Below are 15,320 nucleotides of genomic sequence, written 5' to 3'. Positions count from 1 at the left end.
AAAGTAAGTTGTATAATTACTATTCATTTCAATAAAGCATGAGCAGATGACATTCCCAGTAAATTGAACTGAAAGGAAACCTAATGAAGTCAGTGTTGTAAGCCTTTTTAAACATCTGCACTGTCTTAACTTGATCATACAAAATTCAATAAAGAATTAAGTCAGAACATGAATCCTCTGTTCTTGGTGATGTAATACAGGAATTAGCAACATTCAGTAATGTGAGCAAACATAAGAACAGATGTTAGAGATGGAGGACAGAAAAGCAGTATATGTAAACTGTGGTCTTACACTACCAGTCCTCTCCCAATTCATAATCATATCAATTGTATTAAAAACCTAGAGCACCATCAAGTGAAAGTTCACATACTGAACTCTTCCACTGGAATCTATATGATTTGCTGTACTTAAATTCAGAGATGGGTGACAGTCAAAACTTGAATACAATCAGTATCAGAGAATGCTTAAATAACTGGGGAATCAATAAATCCCACTATTGAACTAGCCTTAATTCATTTATCAATGAAAACACCATTGTAAACAAACCCACTTGTTAACTTTTTATTAGATTCACATACCTTTACTGGCAAACAAAAGACAAGTTAAGGTTATTAAAAGTTAAAATCAGTAGGTTAAACAGCACACCCATTTTTAAAATTATAACAAGACTTCATTTGTAGTATCAATGAGAGAAATTTAACAGAGCTGGTTAGAACTGGATCTTTATCTGACCGAAGGAGAGAGAGTTGCTTCTTTTTACTTAGGGCTGTTTTGGCTTAAATTGCACAGTCAAAAAGTATGTGAGAGATGGAGTCTGGCATTATATTCCCGCAAGAGTCATTTGGAGTATGGAACACGGAGAAATCTTCCAGTAAGTAAAAAACAGAAAAGTCCTTTTGGCAACCAGATATTCTAAAACTCCACCATCATGAAAATACTCTTGACTGAACTTTGGTTGCAAAATAGAAATTTAAAAAAATAGTCTGCTGCAATGCTTCCATGTCAGACTATTCATCCAACTAGAGAAAATTGACTTGACATAATTTCTAAATGCTTAAAACTCCAGAGAACAGATAATATTGTTACAGACTGTAAGAAATAATGAAATCTGCATACCATGCCTACAGTCTTCATCAGCTTTTCCATAGTTTTTCTGTAAAGAGCAAAAAATAACAGTTAGAAAAATTAATAGTTTTAGTTAGGACTAAAACAAGTAAATCTTTGCTTCTTACCTGCTTAACAAGAAATTACTCTAAACACATTTTTCTAATCAGGAAGTTACATTCTTCAGCAAAAATACCACTAAAACTGTTTTTCCTTCAAAGATCTAGTTTAACACATGTGAACACCAACAGAAGCTCCATGGGTCTGAGGAATTTTGATATATATGTCCCACAGAAACAGAGGCATACCAAGGGGAAATGGCACCCAGAGACAATTTGCTCCGCTGCCCCCATCGCTGCCCCTCCCCTTTGCTCCTGGAGCCCGCAGTCCCTTCTGCCCTTCCCTCCGAGGAGGCAGAAGAGACAGACGACTATCAGGGGTGGGGCTTAGGGGGCATGGTCACACCCCACGTCACCCTGGGGGTGTGGACCATGCCTCCCCAAGCCACGCCCCAGCCTCTCTGGGCAGCCCCCCCTTTGCTCCCAGCTCCCAGCTCCCAGGAAGCCGGAAGCCAGCAGTCCTTTCTGCCCTCCCCTCCGGGGAGGCAGAAAAGACTGCCGTCTATCGGCCTCCAGCACTTGCTTTTATAGAACTGTGGCTGGGGGCAGGGCTTGGGGAGGGTGTGGCCACACGCCCACATCACCCTGGGGGCATGCCCCCCCAAGCCCTGTCTCTGGCCTCAGTGCTATAAAAGCCAGTGCCAGAGGCCGATAGATGGCAATCTATTCTGCCTCCCCAGAGGGGAGGGCAGCAGGGGCTGCTGGCTGCTGGCTCCCCGGGAGCCGAGAGCAAGGGAGGGCAGCAGGGGGGCGCCCTTGACCCTGTCCATGTTGATGACGACATGGGCAGGGTCGAGGGTGCCGGAAGACGCAGAGGCAGCAGGACTTCCTGCTGCCTTGCCATCTTCTTCCTGGTCACATGGGGGGGCTGATTTTGTGCCCCCCACATGACCAGGTTAGTGGCACCCGCGGGCAGAGTGTACCCCTCATCCCCGGGTAGATACGCCACTGGACAGAAATGATGTTTAGGAAGACATGCCCCATTGGTGTTTGTGTTATATTCAGCTGAAAGCTATTTCATACAAAGTCTCTTCATTTAAGAAATGATTATATGAATATTACTTTTTGACAGTAGTACTCACTCCATGTTATTCACTAATGGAGAACAATAGTTGCACTTCCCACCAAACCAAAAGAGCCACATCACTATTGTATGCTCTACATCCCACCTCACATACACAATAATAGTAAAGATATAGAAAGTGATATTAAATATACAACTCCTTTTATTTGTTTAATTACCTAGCTGTCGATTTGATACTTAGCTGCCCAAGCCAGTTGCCTTCCCTACCTGCCCATCATTCAGCATATATTGCCCCAGCTTCAAACACAGAACCCCTATATCTTCACAACTTTGATATACAATCATCATAATGCTAAGGCTCCTCACTACACGTGTTTGAAAGGCCGCTCCAATTGAACATTGCTGCTCTTCAGAATGCAATGAGGGAAGTAAAAAGCACTCTGGCCAACTGACCTGGAGAAAAAAACCCTGTCCCTTTAATAGAGGCATAATATGTGGAAATAGTCACATGAAGAGTTTCGTGCCATGTGGAAGCAAATCAAGTCCCCTGGTACTTGCTCAAGCTCAAACTAGAATTAAGCTTCTATTATAGAGATAAAATTATTTTTTCCCAAGCCAGTTGCCTACCCTACCTGCAGGAAGCCTGCTCTGAGCCAACCAGCAGAGATCCAAGTAAGCACCTACAATAGAGAAGTCTGCATGCCCCTTAGTTCCCTCCCTGCTTTTTCACTCTATGGCTAGCACAAGGCAGTGAACAAAATGGCCCAGAAGATTGGCTATGAAGAAAAGAAAGTAGCCAATTTGCTACTGGGGGGAGGGGGTGCCTGCAGTGTTACCGGTGGGGTTTATTCTCCTTTTTCTACAACTAGCAGGTTCACCTCCAAGGATGAGAGCACAAAGGTTGCGGATAAAAGGGGGTTGCTGTAAAGGACACCATTCTCATCGCAAGGCAAATTATTTGGCCAGAAAACAATCACTTGGCTGATAGTCCAGTGCCTGGCTCTACCATTACTGGTAATGGCAAAGGCAAGCAGGTTGGTGAAGATGCTACTGCCGGATGGAAAGCAAATGGGCAAGTGAGGATACCTGGACCCCCTGCTGCCAGTTACCTGGGCTCCCTGCTACCACTTTATCTTTGCTTGACTGGCCCCACAGATTATTATCCCTGGGTGTGCTGGGGTGGAGATGGAGAGCAGGTGAGAGAGCAGTAGTGCTGTTAAGAGCAGTAGTTAAGAGTGGCAGACTTTGATCTGGAGAACCAGGTTTAATTCCCCACTCCTCCACTTTATCAGATTAACTATATTTGTTTCCCTGCTCCTCCACATGAAGCCTGCTTGATGATCTTGGATAGTAAACAGTTTTTCAGAGCTCTCTTAGCTCCACCTACCTCACAAGGTGTCTGTTGGGTGGGGGGGGAGGAAGGGAAGAAATTTGTAAGCCACTTTGAGACTCCTTACAGGAGAGAAAGGGGGGGGCATAAATCCAAACTCTTCTTCTTCCTGAAGAAGCATCCTAGAAGCTATATTTTTAAAGTTTCTCAAATTTTTATTGTCATTAACTCCAGGACACTTTAAATACTTTCCCCTTTACAGACCTAAATATCAGTTGCCTAAACCATGCAAGTTGTTCTAAGCAGCCAGTCTTAATATTAATTTTGTACCTAGACACCAGGTGGACAGTTCCCTACTGCTTCCCTTCAGTTTTAGCATGTCTGCCCTATTTGTCAATGAGAACATTACCACTAACCCAGCATACATTAATTCACCATTTCTCAAACTAGAGATCAGGGATGGTTGCAAGGATATTCTAGGGTGTCCACAAGTTGTCAGTAAGAGCATTATTCTCATATTCATCTATCCACCATGAAAGTAGAGCCCTCTCAATTTTTTAGGAATGGAACAGAGATTTTGCCTCAGGAGAAATGAATGGAATAGGCTTCCTTCTCTTTCAGAAGGCAGGAGTTCCCAAATCTAACATTTCCTGCATTTATCTAGCTTCCAGATTATTTCAGAGTACTAGCCAGAAAAGCTCCTGATTTGTTACTGGGAAACAATAGCTTTCCCCTAGAATCCCTACTTGAGCAGCATCAAGGAGATACAGTCATCACAGCTACTCCCAGTAAAAAACTGAACCAGTTTTCATGAGCACTAATGAGAGGAATAGAGGGTTGTCGATCTGCCAAAGAAAATTAAATCAAATTGGGGGCCCTGAGGTTGTTAAAGTTTGAGAACTGATTAATTAAATCAATGGCAGTGCAAAGTAATTAATCTTTCTTTCTGAACCAATAGTCCTCCCATGAAGGTACAACATGCCCATGATTTTGAATAGGCAGACCGAAGAAGAGAAACCAGAGCATGATCTTTTATTCCCCAAAACAGGGTAGCTAAGAAAGCTAAGAGCAAGAGAGGCAAGTACAATAGCCACTCTAATTATACATACAAGAAGTAAACACATGCACCCAGAAGGAACTGCTTGCTGGGTGAGAATCTCCATTTTTAAACATATAATAAAATCAGACTATATTCTTTTAGGTTGAATTCAACTGTAAATAACACACTCACAAGTTGCAAAGAAGAAGCAATTCTATAGAGAAGACTTTCAATTTTGATGCGGTTGATTTCAGCCTGACATGCTTTCGGGAAGCAAGTGGGAGGATACTGGCTGAGGAAAAAGAGGGCTTCCGTGCAGTGCTTCACTGCCACTTCATAATCCTGCTGTCTGAGTGATTCACATGCTTGTTCACATGACTTCTCTGGTCTTCTGTCTGCCATGACTCAGAAACAGAAATCCTAATAATAATGAATCAAGAGGGTTTCAAACGCATGTTAGCTCATTTTTTAAAAAAAATAGGTTTTTTAACAATACATCTATATATCCATGTGCTACCAACTGACTCCATGCATACTAAAGTCCTTCCCCTTTCCCCCTTGCTGGGTTAGATTCTAATATCTGTGAGCTCCAGTCCGCTCACAGATCTGTGTATTCTGATGCACTCCTCGCCTTCCCCTCTGTCCCCACCTCCCATGCGACCCCCCAAAAAATGTTCCTGAGGGACAGAAGACTCTTGAGTACAGTGTGGGATGCTGAATGGAGAGGGCTGAACCTTGAGTGGAAAATCCACAACAATTGCAGACACCTCTGCCCTTGTGAGCAGGAAGTCTAAGAGAAACCTGAAAAATATTCTGGCACTGAGAAGAGCTATGTATCACCTCTTATGTATATGATCATTCAGTGATTCAGCTTTCCACTTTGGATACCTGGGATTCTAAAATACAGTGGGACAGGATGGAGAAGAACAGGGCAGAGATGGGCTATGGAAGGTCTGCAACCTGAGGCTTTCCAGATGTTCATGGACTACAATTCCCATCAGCCCCTGCCAGCATGGCCAATTGGCCATGCTGGCAGGGCAATGAGGTATGTCCATGAGCTGGAAAAACCTCAGGATTACCTGAACAGGCTATGGGGAGCTTGGCTAATCACAAAATGCTGGCACCAGAAAACATACTTGAGCACCAAGTTGAAGATCAATTAAATAAACTGTATGAATTTCCTAACAGAGTTCAGACATACTTTGAGAACCAACCCTTTTAAGGAAGTCTGACTTGTATGTTTAATAGCAAGTAAATGCACTTATAGAGTCCATTGAAACTTATGGCAGAATATAAATTTAATAACATTTAAGGTGGCATAAAATTCCTGTTTATTTTCCTGACAGCCTCAGTATGTGGACTAGTGCTAAAACGCCTCTCACCCCAGATAGGAAATTACTGGATGCTGATGACAACGAAGCAGAAATGCTTCATATTTTTCCTGCTATCATTGCTCCAGACCATGAATGGAAATATTATTTGTAAATCAAAAGAGAGTTTTTTATAGAACAAAATTAGCAGCTCTAATTTGTTGTACCCTTCCCCCTGACATAATAAAGTAGTTCTTGTTCTGTCACAAATATCAATTGAAAGGATATTTTATACTGAATTTTCAAAACTTAAAAAGTTAAACTGAAAAATTGAGAAGGCAAAAAAGCTAAACTGAATAATTATTGAGAAAGCAATTGAAGGATCAGTTAGAGAATATAAAAATCTACACAGAGGTGTCCTTTGGGGATACTGAATGAAGTAGAAGTTGCTTATAATTTAATAAGCATAAGAATTTACATGTTTTGAGAAAAGCATATTTTTAAAAAATTCATCTTGAATAGTTTTTTCCCATGTATATTACTATAACACACCAGAAACAAAATAGGTTTAAAAATAAAAATCTTCTCACCTCTCAAATCTTACCATTAAACTGATCAACTGATAGCCAGGTAAAGATATAGCTGACTGATATACCCATTATACACTGCGCCCTATTTATCATCATTACTGAAAGAAATCTCCATTTATCCTGGTCATCTGAAATTTGTTTTAATTAAAGATATATTAATTTCAACAGTCATTCTTCCTCAACTTTATATGCACTTAGTAACATTTCCCAGTTTCCATGAAACTTCTATACCTACTTAAGGGTAACTGTTTAGGATTGCACTGACAATTTGAGGACCAGGTTGCAGGACTCTGCCCTTATGTCATCTCCCAAACTAAATTCTCCCATTAACCTTAACCACTTTTACTATTCAACTTCCATTGATTAGAAGCATATTTGAATACAAGATTTTATCATGCATGTTATTGTTCAGCAATCGTATTTCCCACCCACTTGCAATCTTTACAACAGAAGATATTTCATCTTCTAAATCTATGCCAATGTAGACAGAGAACCTACAACATTTTACTTTTGGAAAACATAAATGACCTCACTGCTACACTGTCTTAAACGGTTTGTAATGTTTGAAAAAAGGACTCTGTAAAAATTATACAAAGAAATCATGTCAATAAAACTAATTCTGTAAATTTCCTGACAGAAATATGACATGATTTTAGATGTGGTCCTAAATGGGTCTTTTTTTAATTAGAACTGAACATTGACTCATAAGCTCACTACCTGGTAAATGTACTTCTTAAAAAACCTTGATACCCTTTTCAAAAACTGATGCAAAGGACCCATATTAAGTAAAACCTCAAGAGAACAGATGCCATACTATGTTCTAGTACAGTGATGGCGAACCTATGACACGCGTGTCAGCACTGACATGCATAGCCATTTTCACTGACACGTGGCCGCATGCGGAGAAAAGTATGGGGCCACATGCTGTCCAGGCTTGGCCCAGCCCAGACTGCTGCCAGCAGCTAGACTGCGGCTGGCGGCCCCGGGGATTCCCCGTGGCGACAGGGCTTCCCCCCCAAAAGGGGAGCCCTGGCATGGGCCAACGCCCTGCTGGAAGGAGTCCCCGCAGACCCGGAAGGTGCAGGGAAAGCCCCAGGCAGGCGGAGGAGAGCTCCGGTGGCCCCGCTGATTAGCATGGCGCCACTCGGCTGGGGCTGCGGGGGCCAGGCGTGCCAGCTGCACTGGGGCCTTGGGAGGGCGCAGGGGGGAGAGGATAAAAGGGCGGAAGGGGGCAGAGGGCAGGGAGGCTGCAAGAGAAACGAGGTAGGGGAGCAGGAGGCTGTGGTGTGCGGGCGTGTGGGAAGGGGAAAGGTGGGGGGTGGGAGGAGAGGAAGAGGTGGTGGAGCCGACTGCTAGCCCCGGGCCTGGACAGGCACAGCGGGGAACAGCTGGGGGCACCTTGAGGGATACTCATGGGTCCCCTGCAGGTAGTGCCCAGGGAGGCATTGGGAGGGTGGGCAGAGGAGGGAGAGAAGCGAGCTCCCCCAGCAGCACGAGGACGCGGGCCCAAGGCAGGATCTTTGACCTCACTTCTGGCCGGCGGAGCAGGGAGCAGCAGAATGCTGCAGGGGAAGCATCTCTATGGGCCCTGTGATCGCCATTACCAGCAACCACATAACCACAGCAACCATCATCCAAGTTTCTGGCCCCACTTTCCTGAGGGCAGTCACTACCCTGCACAGGAAACATAGCCCCAAAGCAAATCACCAAGGCATTGGATGGCCAAGACATAGTAGTGCTGGAGCCAGAACCTTGGAAAGCCAAATAAAATCTCCCAGTTGGAGTAAAATGCACCTCTTTGCCTGGCACTTAAAGGGCCAGCGACTTCAAGTGCCAGGAGATCCTCTGTGAAGAAGGAGTTTCCAAACCTCAGCATCCCTTTCCAAGTCTGGCCCGTCTAGCCTTGGATGATGATCATAAGTGACAGGCAGATTGATACACCAGAAGGAGACCCATCATGCTCCTTGGCTGCAAGGTGTGTCGGGCTTTGTCGAGAATCTCTCACCCTGTACATCAGAAGCCAGGGGAAATCTTTTGGAACTGATAAATAATATCAAGACCAACAAAAGAAACCAATTGACAGATGAACAAAGAAGTCACTAAGCAGGTAAGTTAAACAATTAGTTTTTGGTTTATTAAATACAGTTATATATTACAATTATACATTTTTGTTATTTAAACTATAAATATCACAAAATTATGGTTTTTTTCTCGAAGTGACACACCACCCAAGTTATGCTTGGTTTTTTAGCGAATTTTGACACACCAAGCTCAAAAGGTTGCCCATCACTGTTCTAGTACAAAGCACCATCAAATAACTGCATCTGTTCATACATGTAAGTCCCATGTCAATGTCATATAATACCCTATTAAAAGCCAATCTCATTTATCCTGACATTTCACTATCTATAAAATCTGAATGTTTGCCTTGCATGTCAAAAAAAAATTTTTTTACTGTTGCACAGTGAGTTGACCCTGAGGCCCTTTCCGCACAGCCAAAATAAAGCAAAGTGTGCCTGGGGTACATGAGCCTAGTGCAGCCCTGAACCATTCGCATGTCTCCGTGTGGGTGGCCCCAGAGCTAATGTGGGTCACCTGAGGCGTGTCATTTTTTATTCCTACCTCCCACCGATGACAACTCCACAGGAAGGCACACATGTACCCCTAGAGCCTTGCTGATGCCAGAGGAGCCTGCATGGCTTCGAAGATAGGAGCCAGGAGATTTTTAAAAAGCGCAGCCACATAGCATGCCTACCACCTGGGGACTTTTGTTTAGCTGCAGCTGCAAGGTGCATTAAAACAAAGGAATCACACAAACCGCAATTCTTGTAAAACCTGGGTTGCAGGGGGAACATGGAGCACACTCGCGTTAGGAGTATGATCCATGTGAAGTTCCCCCCCAACCCAGGTTTTATCCCACTCTTAACCCGTGTTTATTGGCCCATGCGGAAAGGACCATAACTCTACTTCTAAAACACGTTTGAATTCAAAACTGGCTACCTAAAGTCTACCTTAAAAGCTAACTTTAAAAACAGGATACCTGAACATTGTCAGCAAAAAAAAATCATGAAATGGATGTAAAGGGCAAATATTCACAATTCAAAAAGAACTGAAATTGATGCAAATACTCCTGATTAAATATCTGAGATTTAATTAAGCATCAGATAACTTACTCGGAGCTTGTAAATGAACTTCTACTATGATGAAAATTTTAATCACAAAATTTATTCATGCCTTTTTACAGGCTGATCCTAAGCATCCCAAATTCAGCTAGAATTCAAAAGGCATTCACTGTCAAATATGCATAAAATCCTTATAGAACTTTTATACTGTAGACATAACCCCTCTTTATCCTTCTTTCTGTCTTTACCATAGGCAAGGCTATAATCCTATCGTGGTTTCTAATTTAGCTGCTGAAAAATTAAAGTTATAAGAAAAATCTCCTCCCTTTCCAAGCTTCTTCCACAAATTACATTAAAATCAAGAAGATATTTTGGCAAAGTATAATTTGACACCACACCCAACATCCTGGAAAGACTGGTGTTGGTGTTAAGAATTTTCTGTTATAATTTTCCCCCAATTACAACTCCAAAGGGATCCCTAGGAAGTAAGAATGTCTGTAAAACCAATAGACCTGCAGAGTTAATATGCCTTGAAAATGACAGAGAAAAGCTAAAAGAGGAATATGTGTGTTACAAACGAAAACTGGGTGCCATATTTCCCATTGGGGCAGTGATACTCAATGACTCAGAAGCCACCTGTGGCTCTTCCAAACACTGTGCCCCAATTTGGTACCTGCCCTGTGGTTCAGGAAAGTGGGCCAGTACTTTGCCAGTGGGATGTGGCTGGCAAGTGGTTCCCATCCCACCAGAGAGAACAAATAAACTGCAAGCCTCCCTGAGGTGCAGCCTCAGAACAGGTAGGGATGAAGGTAGGTTCTGAATCTGAGAGGCTGATGCCTATAACCACAGAATAGTTCTAACACAGTTAAAAGCAACATCATGGAAAGGGTCCATTGAATACTTACTGTGAAGGGCCTTTCTACTGGATGGCTAGGGGGGTATCTTGATTGGGTGTCTTCTTCATTACTTGCAAAGAGGCAGGAACCACTTAATAGAGTTGAAACTCCCCTTCCTGTGACGTGCTCCGGGGTTATTCCCCTCAGTATTCGAACTGACAAAGTAGTGCTCACAAACAAACTGGACACAGGAAGGATAACACGCTAACGTTAAACTATCTGCTCCCCGGGAGCTAACTGAACTATGGAACTGGCTAGAGAACTAACATTGGGATTTGATGACAACCAGGGAGGGCCAAGATACCCCCCTAGCCGTCCAGTAGAAAGGCCCTTCACAGTAAGTATTCAATGGACCCTTCTACTGGCGGTATCTTGATAGAACCTCCCAGGTCCCCACGATGGGTGGGTTGTATCAGTCCCCAATGATATTTTCCAGGACTCTCTTTCCAAGCGCTGCCTCAGAGTGAGAGTTAGTCTGTAGTGTCTTGTGCGGAAGGCCCGATGCCGCACGTGGCAACCCGTATAGCCACTCCACTGAGGCGCGGTTCCTAAAGGCAGCGTTGGTGGCTGCACTTCTGTGATGGAGTGAGCTGTCCCTCCCGTGGGTATGTGGGAAGGAGCTTGAGCCTTGTAGAGGCCTCTAATATAGTAGCCTTGAAATTAGGTACTAATGGCTGCTTTTGACATGGGCATCCCCACGTTGGGTGGGGAGACGTTGATAAAGATTGACTCCGATCTTCTTATGGATTCAGACCTTATTAAGAATGCCTTGAGCGCCCTGCGAACGTCGAGGTTGTGCCAGAGCCTCTCCTTGGGGTGCGCCGGGTTAGGCATGAAGTTGGGAATCACTATTTCTTGCTTTATGTGGAACGCTGAGTGAATCTTGGGGCTGAAGGTGGGGTCCAGCCGCAGGGTCACTCTGTCCGGATGGAAGGTACAGAATTTACTGTCTGCCGAGAGGGCCTGTAGTTCCGAAACTTGCCTTGCCGATGTTAAGGCGACTAAGAACAGGGTTTTCATGCGAATCCACCATAATGGGATTGATTGAATAGGTTCAAACGGTGGCAGTGTCAGAGCCGTCAGGACCGCGTGGAGGCGCCACGACGGGAATCTGTGGACCCTCGGTGGTTGGGATAGCCTGACCCCTCGGAGAAACCCCACTACGTCGGGGTGTCTGGAGAGTGGCCTGCCCTTGATGGCGGGGCAAACAGTGATCAGAGCCGAGAGCTGTCTTTTAAGCGTAGAGACGCGTAGGCCCATCTCGAACCCTCTCTGTAGGAAGTCTAGGACGTCTCTGATCTTGGCTTCTCTGGGTCTATGTGCTTGGTTTGGGCCCAACGCACGAAGGTCCTCCATGACGCATTGTAAATATTGATTGTAGACTTCTTGCATGCGGACAGAATAGTGTTGGTGACCTTGGTTGAGTAACCTTTGGCTGCTAGTCTCCTCCTTTCACACGCCACGCGGTCAAGTTTAACCAGCTGGGATCTGGGTGGTGTATGGGGCCCTGTAAGAGGAGGTCCTCCGATGGCGTTAGGGCCACTGGTTCTCTGGTGGCCATTTCCTGGATGGCTGAAAACCACGGCCTCCCTCGGTGACCACCTGAGGGCCACTGAGTATCCCACTTCCTGTCCGCTTGGATCCCTTCTCAGGAGTCATGGAATCGCCAGGCTTGGCATTAGAGTAGGGCTGTTGGCCATTCTGCCCATTGGAAAGTCTGTTGCTTGCCTGTGAAAATGTCTTGTCATGAATTTTGGCAATTGGGCATTGCCCTGCGTTGCAAATAGGTCTATGAGAGGCGTGCCGAGGATTTTGCAGATTCTGTGGAACTCTCTTGGGTTGAGCTGCCATTCGCTCTCCATTATTTGCTTCCTGCTGAGCCAGTCTGCCTGGCTGTTTAGCTTGCCCTTGATGTGTTGGGCTTGCAGAGACTGTAGGTGTTTTTCTGCCCAAGCGAGGATCTTGGCCGCCTCTTGGTGAAGGTTCGGGGATTTTGATCCCCCCTGATTGTTTATATAGATCTTTGCTGCCACGTTGTCCGTGCGCACTAGTATGTGTTGCCACGTTGTAGAGGGCAAAAAAATGCTTCGATGCTAAATTATGGCCCTTGTCTCTAGCACGTTGATTTGGAGGAGGGACTCCTCCTCTGACCATTGTCCCTGGGTACATACATACATAATTTATTTACGGTCATTGACCAGCAAGATCCAAAAGAATTTAAAACCATAAAATTTTAGATATTACAGTACAGATTAAAACAGTTAACAAAATACAGATAATAGACCTCAGGAACTCAGAACATCAATGAGAGATAATGGGTGGAAGATCCAGTCTAATAATAATTAGTAATAAGGATTAGCTGGCAGAGCCAGTGGTGCTTTCTGTCGGGCCTTCCTGATGTTACTTGATATCCAGGCAAACTTGGCAGCAGAATACGTTAGATTTTTTTTATTGGTATCTGATAACGGTATTTTAACCTTTTCTTTCTTATGAGGAATGTTTGTCTGGTCAAAGGACAGAAGCATCAAGCGTATCTCATCATAGTATGAGCATTCCGATAATATGTGTTCCGAGTTTTCAACACCTCCCTATTTGACAACTGCAAATTCTGCCCTCAGTTGGTGCTTTGTTATAAATCCCACGTTTGGTATAATTAGGCGAAAGGGCGTTGTATGGTGTAGGCTATGGAATATACGATAGTTAACGTTAAACAAAGTAAGATAAGGCATTATTGAAAGTTTATTCAGCGTTATTTTGCTGAAGATTGGGTGTTTGAGTTTATTCAGGTGTTGCCTCTCGACATCTATGATTCTAAGTTTAACAAGATCCCTAGCTCTATCATAATTCATGCTGGTAATTAGTTGTTGGGAGAGTCCATAATATGATAGTTTCCATAAAACTGCTCTAAGCCACGGGGGAACAAATATGTCAGACAAGACAAGGACCCTTGCTGACTATTCTCAGAAAAACCAGTTAGAAATCAACTATGAAAAAACCAAAGTGATGGTTTGCGCTACTAGACCTAAACGCCATATATGGAAATTAAATGGGAAAAAATTGGAGCAGGTTCCACTCTACAAATATCTGGGCGTAGTATTTCAGTCATCAGGACTTAGAACGGCTCATATCAAATATGCTGTTGCAAATGCGTCTAGAAGCTCTGGAGCTATTAGAAATTATTTCTGGAACAGAGGTGGGCATCATATTCCGGCTGCCATCAAATTTTTTAAGGCCAAATCATTGGCACAACTATCATATGGTACACCACTCACCATAACCGGCTCCCTCTGCAATCTTGAGCGTCCTCAGTCAAAATTCTTGAGGTCCATCCTACAGCTCCCAAACAACATTTCGAACGCTGCATTGCGTATAGAGACTGGCCTAATTTCAGTACAAGCAAAACTATGGACACTCTCTATAATATATTGGCTCAGGCTATGCGATTGCCAGAGGGGTCTTGCAAGACTTGTCTTGTCCCTGGGTAAATTGTTGGTTGAGGGTTGCTCCCCAACCCTGCAGGCTGGAGTCCGTAAAAATCTGCGGTCTGGCTGCGTGGAGGTAGCATTTGCCTTGTGCTAGATTGTGCTTGCTTAGCCACCATCTGAGGCTGACTCGTACCGAGGCGGGGATGGAGATGGGTTTGTCCCTCTTCCGGATGATGTCCCATTGAAATCTGCGTAGAAGCTGTTGCAGAGGCCTCGCGTGGAACCGCGCCCACTGGTTTAGGTCCATGACTGAGATAAAGAGTCCCAGCAAGCTGGCTGCCTTGAGCAGCGATGGGCGCGGAGCCGACAGTAGTGCCTTGGTAGCGAGCTGGATTTTGAGTACCTTTTCTGGAGGGATGAATAATGCGTTTTTTGTCGTGTCCACTATTGCTCCGAGGTGTTCCAGTCTTTGTTTGGGGACAAGTGAGCTTTTTTCTAGGTTGACTAAGAATCCGTGGGCCTGCAGCACTTCCTGGACCTTGGCCACATCCTCCCGTGCCTGTTGTTTGGACCGGGACCTGATGAGGAGGTCGTCTAGGTAGGGATGTATGTGGATCCCCTGTTCCCTCAGTTGGATGATGGGTCCCAGGAGGATCTTTGAGAATGTTCTTGGGGCGGTGGCCAGGCCGAAGGGTAACGCCCTGTACTGGAAGTGCTGCTGCCCCACAGCGAACCTTAGGAACTTTCTGTGGGCCGGGTGGATCATAATGTGGAGGTAGGCCTCCTTTAGATCTAATGAGGTGAGGAAATCGTTGGGCCTCAGGGCTACCGATATGGTTCTTAGAGTTTCCATGCGAAATTTTGGCAGGCGGAGCGATTTGTTGACCGTCCGGAGGTTCAGCACTGCCCTGCAGTCCCCGTTGCGCTTGGGGACTGTAAAGAAGTGCGAATACGTGCCGGAGAACCTCTCCTGCGTCGGGACCCGTTCTATTGCTTGCATGTCCAGCAGGTGGGCCACTGCCTGAAGGGTTCGTTGTGTTTTGGGAGATTTTTCCGCGATTGGAGATGGGACGAATTGCTGCCTTGGAAACTGTAGGAATTCTATTACGTAGCCCTCCTGAATGACCTCTCTGGACCATCTGTCCACGTGGGTTCCCTGCCAAGCCGCGGCGAACCTGGTAAGGCGGCCCCCCACCGGTGCGTCCGCATAGTCACTGCTTCTTAAAGTCCGGCTTGAAAGGTTTCCCCTGTTTGTTACCCGCTTTGGTGAAGGGTTTGTCACGAAAGGAGTTCCGCTGTTGCCATCCCTGTTTGTTCCCCTCTCGGGAGAATCTGGGGAGTGCCCTGTTGGATCTAAACGT

General features: G+C 44.9%; 1 protein-coding gene across 3 annotated transcripts in view; it reads right to left on the bottom strand.

Annotated features, from left to right (window-relative positions):
- Positions 1-15,320, bottom strand: part of HELZ (helicase with zinc finger) — a 185,544-nt gene that overhangs the window by 147,989 nt on the left and 22,235 nt on the right. For 2 of the 3 annotated variants that reach the window (XM_048488065.1, XM_048488066.1), the window contains exons 2-3: positions 4,809-5,036; positions 1,117-1,153 (exon numbers count right to left, since the gene is read on the bottom strand). In XM_048488065.1, the coding sequence (XP_048344022.1) occupies positions 1,117-1,153; positions 4,809-5,018 (247 nt within the window). In that variant the 5' untranslated portion in view covers positions 5,019-5,036. The remainder of the gene's footprint in view (positions 1-1,116; positions 1,154-4,808; positions 5,037-15,320) is intronic. The other variant, XM_048488067.1, reaches the window with a different exon arrangement.

The sequence above is a fragment of the Sphaerodactylus townsendi genome, linkage group LG03 (genome assembly GCF_021028975.2).
Source record: "Sphaerodactylus townsendi isolate TG3544 linkage group LG03, MPM_Stown_v2.3, whole genome shotgun sequence".
Lineage (NCBI taxonomy): Eukaryota > Metazoa > Chordata > Lepidosauria > Squamata > Sphaerodactylidae > Sphaerodactylus > Sphaerodactylus townsendi.
This window is presented reverse-complemented; position numbering and strand designations above follow the sequence as displayed.